Source organism: Acomys minous (genome assembly GCF_964271855.1).
Source record: "Acomys minous genome assembly, chromosome: 9".
Classification (NCBI taxonomy): Eukaryota; Metazoa; Chordata; class Mammalia; order Rodentia; family Muridae; genus Acomys; species Acomys minous.
In genome coordinates, this window is record NC_140490.1 from 60,351,336 (window position 1) to 60,370,619 (window position 19,284).

At 43.2% G+C, this 19,284-nt stretch overlaps 1 protein-coding gene across 3 annotated transcripts in view; it reads left to right on the forward strand.

The window, feature by feature from the left end:
• Window positions 1–14,514: 14,514 nt before the first annotated feature.
• The window catches only part of SERPINB9 (serpin family B member 9), a 29,548-nt gene continuing 24,778 nt past the window's right edge, over window positions 14,515–19,284 (forward strand). For 2 of the 3 annotated variants that reach the window (XM_084796425.1, XM_084796422.1), the window contains exons 1-4: window positions 14,585–14,640; window positions 16,454–16,626; window positions 17,836–17,973; window positions 18,441–18,558. In XM_084796425.1, coding sequence (XP_084652551.1) covers window positions 14,610–14,640; window positions 16,454–16,626; window positions 17,836–17,973; window positions 18,441–18,558 — 460 coding nt within the window. In that variant the 5' untranslated portion in view covers window positions 14,585–14,609. Of the gene's footprint in view, window positions 14,641–16,453; window positions 16,627–17,835; window positions 17,974–18,440; window positions 18,559–19,284 lie in introns of all 3 variants that reach the window. The other variant, XM_084796423.1, reaches the window with a different exon arrangement.

Sequence of the window (19,284 nt, forward strand, 5' to 3'; positions counted from 1 at the left end):
CCCTTATCTCCTTGTATTGTATTTGCATACTCTTTCCCTTTTTCATGGTTTCCATTGCTGCTTAATCTTTCCCTTAACTCCTTTTTACAAGTTAGAAGCTTAGTTGGGTGGGGTCATACACTGAGGGCACCATTTCCTTTATTCCATTTTGAATCAGGACTTCAGTTAAACTTAGCATCTATGGGATCACAAGACTGGGATGCAACATGTAAATTTCTGGTTCTCTTTTTCTCTGCAATCTGTACATTTTATATTTCTCTTTGCCCTGCTTGTTCCTTTTCACTGGAGATCTGCATAAGAGTGATCACTAATAACCATGTGATACAACCAACACATTGGCTCCTCTGCCAATGACATTAACTCAAAACTCTTCAATTTAGTCTCTGGCAGATTCTTAGGACAAGGGCAAAAGCATCTCTCTGCATTCTCTCACCCCTACCCCCACCCCCACCAAATCATAAGAATGATCTTCAGGCCACTTTGATGGTCTGATCTCAATTCCATCTGAAGCCTCTTGACCTGAGCATCCATAGTCCAAATTGTCCTCAGCAACACTGTCTTCCCTATTCCTACCAGGATGACTCATTAAGCCCCATACAAAGCATTCTAACACCTTTTTAGTCTAAAGTCCTAAGGACTTCCATATTTTTCTAACAAACAGTGTGGCAAGTTGCCAAGAGCCGCCCTGTTAAGGGAGCTCACTAAGCATGTGGGCTGTCTAGGAGGTGATCTGGTGTTTGCAGTGTCTTATTCCATGATGTACCCCCAAATTGCTTCCAGTTTCTGACGTGCTGTCAGGAGCCATTGATTGGAGGGAGTCCAGGAGGCATGAGAGATCTCTGGAGATGATCCAATATTTGCAAGGTCTGTCTTGTGATGTACCCCAGAATTACCTCCAACTTCTGACTACCCTGTCAATTATGCTTTGCTGCATCTCTCTAAAATCTGGCATTAGAGCCGAACATGGTGGCGCATTCCTTTAATCCCAGCACCCAGGGAGGCAGAGGCAGGTGAATCACTGTGAGTCTAAGGCCAGCTTGGTCTACAAAGTGAGTCCAGGGCAGCCAGGACTATATTCATGGCCAGCCCAGTCTATAAAGTGAGTCTAGGATAGCCAAGGTTACACAAAGAAACCCTGTTTTGTAAAACCAAAAGTAAATACATCTGGCATTGGTGTGAACTGTTATTTTCTGGGTACTGACCAGCTCTGATTGAGCAAACTTCCTAGAGGATCTTATTGAAGATGTACTGTTTGCTATTCAGATGAATTAATCCCTGATTATGGAATTCCTGATTTGGCTCAAATAGTTTTAAAAGTTAAAGTTAGTTTATGGCTGCAATAAATACCTTTGTGGACCTCCAGATGCCTCACCAGGATAGCCTACCAGCAGATTTGTGGCTTCAGATAAGCCTCCACTGCAGATGGCACCATGAATCCTGGTATTTCACCATAAATATAGCCAGATTTGTTTAAACTCCATGTGAACCTATGTGGAATGAAGTTACCTAGAGATGTCTGAATTTACTCTGTTTCTTAGAATGAAAGACAGACAAAATTATTGTCCTGAGCTCATAACGAACTAAGAGATAGCTGGATAATGTATAGCCAGGTCTGTCCTAATTGATAAGTTGTATACTCTTGTAAGTTTCAAACCCTATTAACCTTAGACCCTGCCAACCTTCGTCATTCTGAACTCACCATGAGCTTATGTAATGGATACATAGATAAGAAATGTTTAGCTTTAAAACATGTAACCTGTTATATTTTAGAATTCATCTGTTTTTGTGATTAATTGTACTCTTTTGTCTATGAGGTAATTCCCTTTTCTCAGAAGTATAAGTATGGTCTACAGTAAACGTGGTGAGGAGAAAATTGGGGAGAGAAAATTGAGCAGCTTAACTTCAGTTGAAGTTAAGATGCCTGACTTCATCCACCTTTTCTCCTGATCCTCTTCTCTAGAATGTATATGCGTAAGTGGTTTATTTTCTGTCTCTCTTATTCTTATTTCTCTGTAGATTTGCAAATAAGTTAGCAGACTCAGGGCCATCAGCCTTCTACAGCTAATAAGCCTAAGTTTACACCAGCTGTAAGAGGCCTATGCACAGATCAAAGAGCCTCCTTTTATGACTCCTGTGCAGTTTCTAGCCAGAAGCCGCTTTTACAGCCTCAGCTATAGAAAAAAATGTGGTCAGTTTAAATTCTCCTCCTCGGCCGCAGTACAGCTAGTCCCTAGAAAAGAAACCTTGGGTTCTTTCCTCCCTTCCTTCCTTTTTCTTCTTTTAGTCCTGATCGGTTGCCTGAGCCATCAGCTCTGGCCACCCAAGAGATAAAGTGAACTGGAAGGGCATCCGCATCCAAGACCAGAGAAACTACCCTGGACCCTCTCCAGAGCATTAGCCAAGCATTAACAGCAAGTCCTGTCACAGCAATATCCCAGTCCCTGGTATCAACATCTGTCTTAATAACTGTTCTATTGCTGTGATAAGAACCACATTAAGTCGGGGCTTACTTACAGATTCGGAGGTGATTGTCAGGGTGAGAAGCATGGCAGCAAGCAGGCTGACACGACGCTGAAGTAGGTGAGAGCTCACATCTGATACACAAGCAGCGGGCAGGAAAAGAGAGTGACTGGGCCTCTTAAAGTTCAACCCAAGTGATACACCTCTTGCAAGGAGGTTACATCTACTTCAACAAGCCAGCCCCCAATCCTTCCCTAAGTGTTCCATTGACTGGAAGCCAAGCATTCCAATGAATGAAATTATGGGGTCCATGCCCGTTCAAGCTACCCAGTTATGATAAATGTGCACAACTGAAGTTTACTCTGTTATAAAAACAAATTAATATTGCCAAAAAAGATGGATAGATCACAAGAGTGCTGCAGTAAGCCATGTGTTCCAGTCTCAGAAAAACAATCATAGTCCTTCTTACAGGTTGATCTTAGCTTGATATGTAAATGTGTATGTGTGTAAATGTGGGTAAATCCTTAAAAAATAAATAGAAAAGAGATAAAGGGAAAAACAAAAAGAGTTCCTGAGAAGGAAAGACCTTAAGGACACTTGTAATGTGAACACATGAAGGACACAGAGGGGGAGGAGGGGAAGTTGCAAGGAGAAGGACTCAGAGAAGTGAAGGAGACAAGAAGGCAATGAATCTACTAAACCATACTTTGCTAAAAAGAACATAATGCTACCTAATGGGTTGTATGCACTATGATATTATCAAATACATTGTATGCTAATTTAAAAATAAGATGGCTTGGGGAGTAGGGGAAGACAAGTAATAATATGTGTTAGGATGTCACCGTGAGCTTGTGAAATGGTACACTGTCCTTAGAAACAGATCTAAGAGGTCCCAAATAAGTTAAATATGGAATTGCCTTAGTTCTCAGCGGTGCTGGCTAGTTTTATTTTAATTTGACACAAGCTAGAGTTATCTGAAAGGAGAGAACCTAAAATACCTCCATAAGATCTAGCTATAAGGTATTTTCTAAATTAGTGAACAATGGGGTGGGGCCCAGCCGATTATGGGAAGTGCTATCCCTGATCTGGTGGTCAGGAAAAGAAAGCAGGCTGAGCAAGCCAGTAAGCACTATCCCTCCATGGCCTCTGCATCAGCTCCTGCCTTCAGGTTCCTGCCCTGTTTGAGTTCCTTCCTATTCTGACTTCAGGTGATGATGTGGAAGCATAGGCTGAATAAACCCTTTCTTTTCCAAGTTGCTTTGGTGGTGTTTCCTCACAGCTATATTAACTCTAAGATGCCAGTAGTTACATTTTAGGTATGTATTAAAGAGAACTGAGAATATACATCCTTCATTAATAACCAAAACATAAAAACACTGTAAATACTTGCAACCTAATGAAGGAATTACACACACACACACACACACACACACACACACACACACACACACACACACACACCCCTTCTCAGTTTGTTGAGACGGTGTGCCTCTGTGTAACAGCCTGTCCTGTACTCACTTTGTAGACCAGGCTGGCCTCAGACTCACAGAGATCTGCCTGCCTCTACCACCAGAATGCTGGGATTAAAGACATGCGGCACCATGCCCGCCTTAAAACCCTAGCTCTTGGGAAACAACAACAACAAAAAGATCAGAAAGGGGAAAAGGCAGGTGAAGAAAGGAGAGGAACAATTATACTTTTTTTGGGAATAGGAGAGGCCTTTCCAGAACCCTCTTACGGTCCACTCATGGCCTGTCATTTCCTGTCAGACAAACGATTGTTATCATTAGCCTTGAAGCATGAGAGATGAGGCAAATCTAGGTCTTTAACCTTGTTTCACAATTTCAGGGGAAAAAACATTCCTAGGATGTTTAACACTTCTGTGTGCAGAGCTGTGCAGAAGTCTCTAACTCAAAGGTTAAGGCAGCAAAGGTTTCAGACACAATGTGAAGACCAAGGCTTTGAATCCCATTCCAGTCACCCGTTAGGTATCTGAATGGGCAAGGAAGAGGCAGTGTCTTCAACAAATCAGGAGACCATGTCTCTGAAACTCACATGGCTGATGTGATCTCCACAGAAGAGCTATTGAGAGAGTACTAAAGTTTTGTCTAACTGTGTGACCTCAAAAATGAGTGAGTTTTAAGTCAGTTAGAATGTGTGAAGGTACAGGTTTTATTTAGTTTCATCCCCTTAATAAACATACTTGCTACACCAGGGAGAAAGAACTAGAAAGCAGTAGGTGCTCTAAGTCATGTTTGTGAATGTAGACTCTGAACCAAACAATGGGCCCTAATCATGATTTTATGAAAAAGTTGCTACTCTAGGATCTGAGGCAGGCTTATCCTCTTAACTTCACAGTGTAAGTCAGCTCTGCATTCCTGCAGCAAAACCCTCCACCAGTTACTTATAAAGTGGTCCTGCTTACCTGGCCTGATGTTGGAGGTTTCACTGTAAGCTTCACTGAGCCTCTGACAGCAAGACATATCAGGGCAGGGAAGGTGGCATGCAGGAAAATGCTTAGTTCCTGGAAGCCAGAAAAGGATCAAGAGGAAGATCAAGTAGCTGTAGGAAGCACTGTGTACTAAGCCTTTAATAGGGGGGAACTTGATTCATATAAGTACTGTTATTTATTGTTAAAGGGGAAAAAGGGGTTGCAGAAGAGTGTGACTGTGGTACCACTATTCTGCCTTAAATAATACCTTGTTATACATTTGTATTATAGTTTTGAGTTTATTTTAGCTTCCTCCCCCTCTGTCTCTCCATCTCCTTCTCCCAGTATCAGTTGCAGTATGTCCATCATCTGTACCCAAACCTGCTCTTCCCTTTGACTCACTGCCTCACCTAGCAGAACCTCAGTGACTGTCTCTCTGGACCAGTTCTGGTGGGTGGGCTGGTTGCAGCCCCTTGTATTCAGTCATTATCTGAATCATCGCTGCTGTTGACTGCTTTATTCATCAATTTCTTCTACACTGTTGTTTTTGGTTTTGTTTTGTTTGTTTCTTCTTCTTCTTCTTAGCCCTTCTTATTGGTTCTAGCATATTCCTTTGCTCTGACTATTAACCCATACTTTGGACGGACCAGTTTTTACAAATAAAATTCTGTTTGGGCAACTGAAGCTTTAATTTTGAATATCTAGTTACCTTGATATATAAATATAAAATTCCTTAGTACAGAAAATCCCTTTCAGGATTTGATATTCAAGGCTGAAATAAATCTCGCCAAACAATACACACATGTGCTTGTAAGATTCATGAGCTCACTTGGAGACCCTGGCTTTCTGAGTCCCTAGACTCTTAGAGTTATTCCAGGAGACTTAGACACATCCTTGTCATCAGTGCTGCTGCATTTAAGCCTATGCCTAAAATCCTATTGGAGATGATTGTGGTTGGCAGGCTGTCTGCCCTGCTTTGGTTTTTGGCTTCTGTTGTTGTTTTTTCAATTTGACACAAGCTAGAATAACCCAGAAACAGGAACCTCAACTGAAAAAAAAATCCCCTCTATTAGATTGTCAGTAGGAAAGTCCACAGTACTTTGTTGTTGCTGCTTGTTTGTTTGTTTGATTGATTGTTTGTAATGATTGATATAGGAGGTCACAGCCCAGTGTGAGTGGTACCACACCTTATGCAAAGGACCTCGATGGTAGAAAAAAGCAGGCTGAGCAGCATTTGGGGAGCAACCAGAAAGCAGCACACCTCCATGGCTTTGGCCTCAGCTCCTGCTTCTAGGTTCCTGCCTTGAGTTCTTGCCCTGACTGCTCTCCCTGATGGAGTGTGACCTGGGAGTCATAAGCTGAGGTAAACCCCTCTCTCTCACATGGATGCTTTTAGTCATGATGTTTGATCTCAGCCTTAAAAGCTCTTACAATGGCACTGCCCTTTAATGAAGATACAGAGGAATCCAGAAACACAATGACAAGGTCACAGATAAGACTGCTACTCAGAAGCGGTAGTTTTAGTGAACTTGAAGGTTCACAGGAAGTGTGGCTGGGTGAGGCCTGAGCTGTGCTATCACTGTGACTGTGTTGTGTGCTTGCCTGACCCTGAGGCTAACAGCACGGTTCCATTGTTCTGATCCTGAAGTTATGATTGTTGGAAAAAGACACTCTAAGATACTGTAATGAGTCCAGATTCCTGATCCTCTGGACAATAGTGGGAAATCTCAGAAAAACATTTTCTCTTTGAGCTCAGTTTGTCCACCATATGGAAAGACCCTTGAAAATCAGCCAGAGAGGGAAATATTTCCATAGATGCTGTAACATCCTAAGAATAACACAGTGGAAGAAGACATAGAACGGACTGATAAATAATCTAATCCATATTCTTTTAATTATTACTTCATTTTTGAATGGGGTTTGTGTCTCTCGTGTATTATTTTTGTGGGCGTGTAGGAGACAAGAGAAGCTGTTATTCTCATATTAATAATTTATTTTGTTAACCCTTGGCCAGATCCCACTTCTATCATTAGTTATAATATTTGGAATGAAAGGAATTTCCAGTAAACTGTGGAAGACAGCCCACATATTTATGTTATTGTCTTTTTCTATTTTAGGGATGGTTTTGGCCTCCTGGGCACCAGTGATCCTTCTCCCTCAGAGCCCCCAAAAGCTAGAACTAAGTGTGAAATTGCCCCAACTGGCTTAACATCATACTGTATTAATTAGCATTTTCTAAGACCCTTCTTCCAGTGTCAGCCACAACATTAGCTGTTTGCTGCTTTAGAATCATTATTATGACATTCTGACCTCAAAAATGCAGTGCTGGGTATTAAAGCAAACTCCAAGGACTTCTCTGTAGTCCCTTGGAATGTAAGAATAACAAAAGTCATGGTGTAGAGTGGTTTGCCATCAGTTTGTTAAGAGCACATAACTCAGATATGTTAAAACGCCACATAAGTTGCTTGTGGTGGTGCACAGCCATGGCACCAGTGATTTGAGCGCCTTGTTATTTAGCCTCTTTGTGTTCCTTGGGTGCCTGAACTTTGAACTCCTCACTTGAGGGATGTTCTTACTGAATCACTGGGGCCACAGACACCTGCTGGTGCTCCCACATGAGGTGGAGGATCCTTTAAGGCATACAGCCTCCTGAAGGAAGTTAGGTCACTCTGTCTAAGGACAAAAAAATAGTAAAAGTCTTAGGTAGACTGTTCAGTAGGTAAGAGCTTTTGTTGAGTTGAACCAACAAACTTCAACATAAAAAGACAGGGTCTGACCACACACATACCCATAAATCCTGTAGTGTCTGAGAGTGGAGACAGGAGAATCATTGGGGCTTGCTGACTGTCAGCCTAGCTCCAGGTTCAGTGAGATAACCCGCCTCAAGAAAATGACAGAACAGGACATGGATGATATTTTTTCCCCTGGAATCAGTAGATGCATTATGTGCTCACCTCCCCAAGCACATGTCCCCTTACACATGTTTAAAGGGAATAAAATGCTGAAGCAGATCAGTTGGGAGATCATTAGATTGAAGAATAAAATATATTTGGTGCAAGTTGTTAAAGGCTGCCTTACTCTGTACACAACTATGAATCCATACAAATAATGACATAACTAGATGAATTGCAAGGAAAATGTACAACCCCTTGGGCCAGTGGTGTCTTTTCTAATTGCAGCATTCTGAATTCTGAATGGAGGGGCAAGCTGGGGTCCCCATATTTATGAGACATTAGCATGTATTTGAATCACCATGAGCTCAGTTTTGTCCCTCCATATTCACATATTGAAGTCCAAATTCTTGGTACCTCAAAATGAGGTTACATTTGGAGATGTCTTTGTGGAGATGATTAAATTTAAAAAAAATAGACAAAAGGCAAAATAGTGGGGTCTCATCCAGCACACAGTGTGGCTTTATAAGATCCCTGACTCCTTTGTCAACCATGGTTGCTGGTAGGACTTGCCTCCAGCACAGCACAGCACAGAACACAGGTTCTCTGCTTTCTTTTGGACATTAAGCGGTCTTGGCATAAAAACCAAGTTATGAGATCGGCCTTTGCTATTGAAAAGAATTAAGAGAGGCCAGTAGAGCTGATGTGCAGGAGGCTGTGTGCTGGTGAGACAGAAATCAGGTAGACGATCACAACAGGCAGCTAAACAGCACAAAAAGATGGCACTGGCTGAAATGCTGCCTCAGGGACCAAACCTAAAATCTATGCTTTGTTCCAAAACTTCTCCATTCCATGTAGAATAGGTGTTACACACTCTGGTTTCTAAGTGGTGTGTCCAACTTCACTATCTTATGCATGGTAGGCTGGCTAGATTTGTGTAAACCTGACACAACATTCCCACTAGATATGTCTGTGGGCAAGCTTGTGGACATTTTCTAAGCTAGTGATTGATGTGGGAGCACCCAGGCCATTTGACTGAAGGAAAACTTGCTCCTTTTTGTTCATGTGCTTTCTTCCTCATGGTCATGGGACAGAATTTCCTGGAAAATGGTGCTCTGTAATGCCAGTGCTAACATACGGTCCCAAGCTGGAGAGGGAAACGAGGTAAGTGAAAGCTGCTTCCTTACAGCTAAGTAGAGGGAGTGATGGGTCTGACGACTGGAGCTAATGCTGGACAGGCAGTCAACACAGTTCAGGAGGATAGGCAGTGCTCATGCCGGCAGACCTTGTTCTGAATCCCTCAACTGTGACCTTCCCTCCCTGGATGATCAAAGCATTTCTCATGTTTTTATTCCACTTGTATCAGGACTAATTCTGAGCCATGACCTTTCTCTTTCATTCTCACAGTTTCCCTGACTTATAGTGACATGCAGTACACAAATATAAATTTAGCCACTTTGTCATACAGAAATTTAAAAGGCTTTGATTCTAGTACTCAGGCGGGGAGCGGAAGGATGCATATCTCTGTGAGCTCAGGGCCAGTCTGGTCTACAAAGTAAATTCTGAGTTAACAGGAGCTACTTAGTGAAACATTATTTCAATACAGACAAATACAAATACACACTCTATACACACACATATAAATGTAGTGTGTGTTTGTTTGTGTATATATGTGTGTGTTTGTATTATATATGTACATATATATTTATGTACTGTGTGTTTGTGTATATATGTATGTGGGAGTTTGTTTGTTATATATATTTGTACATATTTGTATGTAGTATGTTTGTACATATGTGTGTATGGGTTTGTTTGTACTATATATATATGTAAATATATGTATGTAATATGTGTTTGTGTATCTCCTGAGAAGTCGGGTATAATTCTGATAGGTTTGCCATTAAATATTAATTGGCCCTTTTCCTTGTCGCTTTTAATATTTTTTATTTATGCTGTATATTTTGTGTTTTGATTATTATATGGTGGGAGGATTTTCTTCTCTGGTCAATTCTATTTGGTGTTCTATAAGCCTCTTGTACGTTTATCTGCCCCTCCTTGCTTAAATTGGGGGAATTTTCTTCTATGATTTTGTTGAAGATATTTTATTGTCCTTGGAGCCAGGTGTCTTCTCTTTCCTCAATTCCTATTATCCTCAGATTTCGTCTTTTCATGAGGTCCTTTATTTCTTAGATGTTTTGTGTCAGGAAATTTTCAGATTTAGCATTTTCTTAATGGCTGTTTCAAGTTCCACCATAGTATCTTCTACTGCTGAGATTCGTTCCTCGATCTCTTGAATTCTGTTAGAGAACCTTAGGTCTGTATAACTTGCATGCTTCTCTCAGTTCTCTTGCTCTCGTCTTTCTTCTGTCTTTGTTTTTATCATTTCCATTTTCATCTTCAGATCTTGAACCGTTTTATCAATTTCCTTCATCTGGTTGTTTGTGTTTTCTCGAGTTTCTTCCAGTGACTTTCTATGGGCCTTCAGATTTTAGACTGTTTTATTGATTTTCTTCATCTGGTTGTTTGTCTTTTCCTGGATTTTTTTCCAGTGCCTTTTTATAGACCTCTTTAATGTCTTCAATCTGTTTGGCTGCATCTTCCTACATTTGTTTTCAGATCTTAATCGTTTCCTCCATTATCATCTTCATTACCATGGATTGGAGGTCATTTTCTTGTGTTTCAGTTGTGTTTGAGTTCTCAGGGTTGATTTCATTGAGATAGCTGGAGTCTAGAGATGCCATATTTTTTTTTTTTGGTTTTTGTTGTTTGTGGTTTTGTGCTGACCTCTAGTCATCTTGCTGTCTCTAATGTTGGGACCCTGATACACGCTCTCTATTCCACCTGGGCCAACAGGTCCACAGAGCAGCCAGAGAGGGAGACAGAGGGTGAGGAGGTATAGTATGCACACAGGCATGCACCCTAGGTGGTGGGAAGCTTTAAAGCTGTGGATGGAGGTTTGTATGCAGCTGCCTGGGACTTTGTGGGCTGTGGGTCTTTCTGAGGACTGGCAGGCCTGATGTATGCTCTCCATGCCCCCTGGGCTGGCAAGCCCACATGTGGTCAGAGAGGAAGACAGGAGGTGCAATTGATGCAAACTCCCTTGGCTCTGGGTTTTGGTTGTGCTCACACTCCCATGGTCTCCAGCCCCTGAGGCTTTCTCAGAACTTGCTAGTCATTCTGAGATCAGAACCACCCATTTTCCTGGGCTAGCAGCTCCAGCCTAGAGTTACACTGCCCACAGTTCAGTCCCAGGTACAAAGCTCCTGGTTATCACTGGTGGAAACCTGTCCAGCTGTTGGAAAGTGTGCACCCTTCCTTTAAATTTGTGGAACAGAACAGACAAGCTGAGAGCACAGTTTTAGCGCTGCAGCTGGAGGGTGTATCCACAGCTGCCTGGTCCCCTGTGTGGGCTCTGGGTCTCTTTATGGACTGGTGGACCCAGAAACAGGCTCTCTGTTCCCCCGGACCTAGTATTGTCCAGATCTTCCGGACACCGATGCAATCACCTCTGCAGGGAGGACCTTGCCTATGTCCTCAACTACCTTCTTGAGTGGCGGCTGCTCTCCAGGGAGTTCATGCTCTCTGGGAGGGATCTGGGTCTCTCTGTGGACAGGTGGGCCCAGAAACAAGCTCTCTGTTCCCACTAGACATAGTATTGTCCAGATCTTCTGGACATCATGTCAATCACCTCTACAGGCGGGACCCTCCCTGCATTCCCAGCTACCTGCTTGAGCGGCTGCTGTCCCGGTGGTTGCTCTCCAGGGGTTCCATGCTTTCCGCAAGTTCAGGGATGCACAGGTTTTCCATATTTTCTTTCTGTTGAACAGTGAAGTTCTCCTGCTATGGTGGAGCAGGAAGCTTTGTGTTCCTGGCTGAGAAAATAGTCCAAATCCCTGACTCAATTACTCTGGATTCTAAACAAAGTCCACCCCACTCGCTGCCATCTTGAATTCCCACTGGGTACGTTCTTATCTTTGTTCCCACTTGTATTCTTTTTTATGACATTTTTTTCAGACAGACACCTGTGACATCCTAAGGTTGGGGTGTTAGAACTAAATGGAGAACTGTAACTGGCCTGTCTGACAGAGGAGGATATTCTAAAGAGACATTTGTTCTTCATTTTGTATAACAACTATTTAAACATTGTTCCCCAATGAATTTTCATTTCCCCAGAAACACCATGTTGGTGGAAACTAGGATTCCAGAGAAAAACTGACTCCAAGAAAGAGATTCCCAACTTGTGTGACCAGCTTGTAGGACAGAGTAGAGTCAGACAATACTGGGACAATGATAGGTAGGGTCAGCCCTAGATTGCTTACCTCTTTCTCACTCAGGACATCTGCTTATCTTACTCTCATGTCAGTAATCACGTGGAATCAAATCAAGTCTCTGATGATTAATTTTGATTAAAGAAACTCATGTGGGAGCTATGAAGACCCAAAAGGAAGTGTTATTAATAGAAGCCACACAGGTTCTAGGGAGAGATAGGCCAAGACATGATGACTAGTAGGATTTTTTCATTAGTCACGTCACACAGAGACAACAGAGTCACTTGACATGTGCATAGGTTGTAAGGGTCTTCATTCTTGGGAAGATTTAGAATTTACCATAGATATGAAGTTAACTGGAACAGAGAGTTAAAACTCTGGTATCATACAATTCAATGGCAATATAATAATGGTGATGATGGTGATGATGATGATGATGATGATGATATTCCCCCCCCCAATCAAAGTAGAAACAGATTATCAGTAGGCCAGTAGGCATTCTTGTAAAGAAGAAGTTTACAACTGACATCACTACTATTCAGGGGGAAAACCCAACACCATAATGAGTAACTGCATCACACCCATTGGTTAATATAAGAAGACATAAACCACACACAAGGAGAAACTGAAATGCATAACTTGCTGGTGGGAGATATTCAAACTCATTAGGTAGTTCTTCAAAAATGTCAAATGTAGAGTTGTCATATGACCCAGAAATTCCTCAGGCCATCCCCAAAGTAATTCAAGAGTACAAATGTCTGTACATAAATGTTCATGGGAAAATTAACAGTAGATAAAAATACAGGAACAAGCTAATGCTGACCAACTGAAAAAATGTATTCTAGATGATAATAGTATTCTTATACCTTTAGTCAGGCAAAAAGGCAGAAGTCTGACAAATACTGCCTTGAGGTAGCAAAGAAAGACCAAATATGTTAAGGAGACTCCAGAAAGGTAAGAAGGAAGCCCTGCACCCCTGAGTCTGATGAAGGCTCCTGCCATCCCAGTTCACCCTGTTTGTAAAGGTTGGTGATGTGCACGCAATACCAACCTATGCAATACGGTTTCAAAGAAGAATGGTAAATCAGCAATCTTATGGACAGCCTAAGCATGCATGGTCCTTCTCCTTTCCCAGATGTAGACCACAGCTTCATAGGACTCTCCAAGGACATCCTATTAACAGCAGAAGGGATGTCTACTAGTCTTCTAACCCGTACTTTTATCTTACAAGAGTATAATACCTATGTGAGGCACCAATAAAACCACATTTCTCTATGAAAAGCAAAAATGAGAGCTTGGGCATGAGGGGCAGTTGCTGTAATCTTGAGGGTTTTAAGGCCCAAGCAGCAAAAATACTGTAAGTTTTGATTCCACAAAATTCTCCAGGCAGGAGAGGGATGAGGAAAAGATGCCATCAAGCAGGAAGTACAATGAAGATGATGACAGTAACTTTCTTAAGGATGATAAAGTCTATAGAGAAGAGTATTGCTATGAGATCTGTGCTCTAAGGTTGGGTACTGTCCTAAAAAGCAGATATTTTCCATATTCAAACGCACTACAGATAGAAAACTGACTGGGGCTATTGGGGTCGGGGCCAGACAAGGCCAGAACATTTCAACCAAGAAAAGAAAATCACGTGGCCTTTTGTAGGAAGAGGATAACAGGGAAGAGGCTGAGGTGAGCAGGGTGAGGAAGAAGGAAAAGCAGAGCAGAAAGGAGTTTCTGTGTCAGAGGACACAAGAACAGAGAGGAAGAAAATGGTGGGCCAGTTGTTTCAGTGATGTGGGACCAAAGTGAAAAGCGGCCCAAAGAATATAAGTTAAGACAGGAGATGGTTGAACCAGTTGTTGGTCAGTGCAGAGGAAATAGAGAAACCTAAAGGGACACGAGGTTGACATTTCCTTCTGCTGGTGGAGAACAGACTGTGACTAAGGAAGCGGATGCTGCACGTAAGCAAGCCAAACCTTTCCTCAGGCAAGATGAGAAAGAAAGACACAACCTGAACTATATTTCTGCATCTGCTGTGACTTCCTGCTGGGTCAGAGGTTAGAAGACACTGGTGTGACCATCCTTTTATGGAAACATTAGGGCCAAGAGGAACAAGGTGAGCACCCTGGAGAAGACAAAGTGCACCACAGCAAAGCTCCAGGGAGGAAGAGGTTGGTGAAAAGAGGCCATCCATTAGCCACAATGGAGAGCAAGTAGAGTGAAATCCACAGACAGTTTGACATTGAGTGAGCTCTCAGGAACAGCAAAAGCAAACCTTGACATTCTCCAGGAGAACTGAGCAAGTAGTCCTGTAAACGGTGTGAGGTTTTTCCCCTCACTCCCCACCCCCTCAGAGGGCCTAGAAAAGCTCCTGTTAGTTTCACTTTCTGTTAAGTTTTTGCCCAACCTCCACCCAGTTTCTTTCGGCAGAGGCCAGAGCCTGAGGCAGCTATCTCCCCGCCCCTAACCGGGGGCCCTAAACAAGAAGTCCTGCCCTGCAGTGAATGGATAAAGGAGCAGGGAAGTCTCCTCAGCAGCACCACTGAGCTCCTGGAGGCATCCAGTCGGCCAATGCTGCGTGAAGAAGCATTGAACTTAGAAGGTAAGTGTTCCTATCTCAGGCTGGGGCTTTGGGGACACACAGAGGTCAGGTTTACTACTCACAGGCTGAGTCAAGGAGGAAGGTACAGGACTGCAGTTAGGAAAAGAGAAAGCTGGGAGGTGGTGTCTGATGGCTATTTAAAAGGAGACTCCTCTAGACACCCCAGCTGGCCATAGCAGCCTGGTTGGTCTTAGGGCTGGTGCCTAGAGCTGTGTTGGCTCCTCCTCAGGGAGGCCTTGGTGCTGCAGGGTGAAGGGGGATTTTTCCACTGGCATCATCTTTTCTGCATCCTCTCAGGCACCACCATCTAGGGGATTTGACGGCCATCTGCCCTCTCCTCTCAGATCTTGCAAAAATAATAAATATCTCTCATACGTCTGGGGCCCTTAAAAATCTGCAGTGTCTAAGCCAAATTTGGCCATTGCTCATTCCCACTTACAAAGTAACTCACTCCTTACTGACAGAAAGCCCCCTTACTTCAGCAGGATCCCAGGGACTTAGAATTAGGGTGCCAGGCATCTCCCTTGCCTTCACAGAGCTCCAGAGCAGAAAGAATGGGGGAGACAACAACTGTTAAGAGAAAGGATGACACTTAGGAGTGGAGAGCAGACCTGGGTGGGGCAGCTGCACTAGGGGAGGACAGCAGAGGCCCTGAGGCTGGCCTGTCCCAGGGAAGGTGGGAAGGCTGAGGAATTGGAACTCAGAGACAGAGAGGAGGTAATGGCATTCTAAGATGAAAGAACAGGTTTTCAAGTATTCACATGGAACCTGAAAGTGACAAAAGAATGGGCAGGAATGTAGGGGCAGGAAGCTGCTCAGCTGAGAGGACCAACCAGAATGTAAGTCATTTACATAAGTCAGCCCAGACTTTCCTCAAGATCCTAGGAGGGGGATTTAAATGGAAGATCAAAGGATCTAGGTACACTTCAGGAGGCTGTGTCCCTCTTTGTGAAAATGGGAAGAAGAATGTGATGGTGTGATCTGAAGCTTTCTGGGCTAATTCATCTGCATCTTAGCACAGTAGGAAGAACTCTGGAACACACTTGGAGTGTCAAATGTCATCTGACAGCGAGAGCGCAGTCATGGGATGCACAGTGACTCAGAACTGGGTTAAGGTGACAGGAGCAGTCACTTAGCCTGGGACAAGCTGTCCATTCCTCTGGGAGGTGAGACATGCTCAAGGGAAAAGCAGCCTGGCTTCCTTTGGATGATTCAAGGCCCCTGAGCAGCCACTGCAGGGGAATGCTGCCTGCTGCACAGCACAGTGGATAACACCAGCCTGTGTCTGGGTCTCATCCAGCATCTCAGAGTCTTAGCAGCTGGCAAAGGTGGAGGACACTGTCTAACGCTTTATGGATAGCTCAGGAGCATTCTTCCCAGGCAGAGTCAGGCATGCAGAGTTGATGCAGCCAGCCCACAGGACCTGGAGGTCATGGCTGTTTGCTTCCTTGACTCCTCTTCCCTCCATTATTCTCTTTATCCAACAGTCAACCATCGTCAGAAGAGAGGAGCTGCTGTGTATGGAAGGAGACTAGAGCACGCCCCTCAGCTGTGTCCTGTGTGTGGGTTTCCTGATGATCTTTCCTTCTACCTGCGCAGATGAGACTGAAGCTAGTTAGGACTGTTGCCATGACCACACGTAGCTGATAACCTTAAAAGTGGAAGGACTGGGACCTTGAATGAATTTTTGAAATCTAATTAAAAATATTTATAAGCTTTGAAATGAGAAGCAGAACTAGAGTCCCAGATTTCCTTTAGTCAGATCAGTAAACCATATGCTCTGTGTTGAGTACCATTTCTCCTTTGCCTACAGACATCATGAACACTGTGAGTGAAGCCAATGGCACCTTTGCCATCCAACTGTTGAAGATGCTCTGTCAACATGACCCTTCCAAAAATGTATGTTTTTCTCCTGTGAGCATCTCCTCTGCTCTAGCTATGGTCCTCTTGGGGGCAAAGGGAGAGACTGCAGCCCAGATATCTCAGGTAAGTTACGTGTCACCCCTACACCTATTTTGGGTGAATTATAGCTTCTGAGAAGGCACAGTAGGAATATGCACACACTGGTTCATGAAGCAGGAGCTGAAGAGGAAGGAAGACAGAGTCTCCTCCACTAACACTTTTTTCCTGGCAATGAGATTTCCTGCATCATAACTTGGGCGGTATTCTCAAAACAATGTCCAGATTTCATGTCACAATGAGGCATAGTACTCTCATGCTAGCCCTGCTGGAACAGGTCTTTAATTGCAGCTGCTAAGGTGACTGAGACAGGAGCATCCCAAGCCCATGATTAACCTGGGACAATTATTTTCAATGATAAAAGATTTTTAAAAGAGAGAGGGAGGGTGTTATGGTTATAACTTAGGTTCAGTCTCAGGTACAGCAATGTAAAAACCAAGAAGATGGTGCAATTATTTAAAACACAAGTTGCTGAGCCCTATCTTACTTTTAGAGCAACATATTTTGTTACCATTCATGGGCAAGGAAGGATAATTCCTGCTCTGAATTTAGTCCAACCTTCTTTGTGTCAGCTAAGGTGTTGATGGGGCTACAATGTGTGTAGCTAGTCCACATCCTGAATGGACATTAGGTGGGTTACTTTTAACAAGCGTCCTGAGAACATTCCAGGGCATTAGGAATGGGTCTCTAACATCTGGGCAGGGAGTGGGAGTCGGGGTTTCAGGGCAGAAAGGAGGAATTTGCCTGAGGAAAAAAAACCCTCAGCATACTGTCCCCTGGTGGCCAGGTGTCACTGTTGCTCTGTGGATTGCCAGAATTTTTTTCTCATGAAGACCCTCTCAGGCATACCTGCTCATCCTAATCATTTCCAAATGCAGACCATGAGAACAAGAAGACAAATTCTTAGAAGAGGCTTCTGCATAATTAGTCTTTATGGTATAACCTACATAAATTGTATGTGTATGTGTGCATCTGCATACCTGCATGCATGTGTGCCTGCGTGTTCGCACACACTCTTGTGTGCCTTTTTATGAGGAAGGCAGGAGTTAATGCTGGGTGCTTTCCTCTTGTCAGTCCATTCAAAAATCAGATTACAGGCACACAGAGGGTCCATCTTTTTATGAGCTTAGTTGGAATCCAACTCAGATCCTCAGGGTCTTTACTGTCTTTACCTATAAATTTGCAACAAAAATATTCTTCACTGAGCTTATAATGTTTCATTGTTTTTCTTCACAGACACTTGGTTTAAACGCAGAAAAAGACATTCACCAGGGCTTCCAGTTGCTTCTCAGTAACCTGAACAAGCCAGACAGAAAGTATGCGCTTAGAATGGCCAACAGGCTCTTTGCAGAGAGCACTTTTGAATTGCTCCCAGTAAGTACCTTGTACCAGTAGAGTGAAACAATTGTATTCAAATATTTGTTGCTGTAGATCCCAGGAGAAGGACCCTAGAGAACTTGAGAAATGTAAGGATTAAGTTTCAGCCAGTTTGAGGGTATACATCTATAACATCTGCATTGAGAGGACTGAGACGGAAGGATCATGAGTTCTAGGCCAGCCTTGGCTACATAACGAGACTTACCTATATAGCATCCCCAAAGATCACAATTCTATAATGACACCTTGAAATGTTTCAACATTGATTACTTGTAACTTTTATTTATTCATGTTGGTTTATTCCCACTGTCAAAGGCCGAGTTCTTGAAGCTGTTTGTTGCTTAAAGTGTTATCTACACTCATTTTGTTTTATTTTTTCTTAATGCTATAATATTCAGACTGTTGCAAAGATTGCTGAAATTTTATTTTGCAATTTACCTTCCTGAACATTTTTCTCTCCAAAGGCCTTTAAGGAGTCCTGTCTTCAGTTCTATCACTCACAGATGGAGCAGCTCTCCTTTGCCACAGCTGCAGAGGAGTCCAGGAAACACATAAACACGTGGGTCTCCAAACAGACTGAAGGTCAGAATCTCAAGTTACTCACACCCCACAGTCTTGTCCTTGCCATCACTGCCCCTCACCTTCCTCCCCTCCTCATTCTATTAATTTTTACTTCTTCACACCACAGAATAATCTCGCTGTTATTTCACAGAGTCAAAGTGATGCAGACTAACTAGTCCACCTGATAGAATTTAGAGCTCAGTGATCTCATAAAGGTTCTACCCAGACACTGAGATTTTAAAGACAGAGTTTCTGGCTCATTTCTGTAGGACAAAGGGCCAGATGCAATATCCTGAGAACTCATGGGCCTGATTTCAAGTCAAACAGTTTCCGTAGAGGACACAGGTGTCCTGCAGTGTTCACAGGCCGTGTGACTCTGCCATCTCTGAGATGGAGACCCCTGGGTAGACCTCCCCGACTACCTGCCTATATCTGTTTCTTCCTCCATCCTGTATCTCTTCAGTCCACTTAGCTCTGAAGAGGACTTCTGTCTCTACCTCCACATATCCTGCTTCAGGGCTGTTACTTCTGTTTCATGAACCTAGACTGGATCTCCAATGAAGACACTCTGTCAGGGATGTCAGTTACACCGACCTAAAGAGCCTCCCCTTTGGAGTTGAACCTTACTTGTTTTTATGTCAGAGATGACATCTTGCTGCCTTGGACTTTGAGATCACTGAGATCATTGCCTGATATTTAAACCATTCAGATGCCTTCTGATCACTAGGTATATTCCTATTTCTGTTC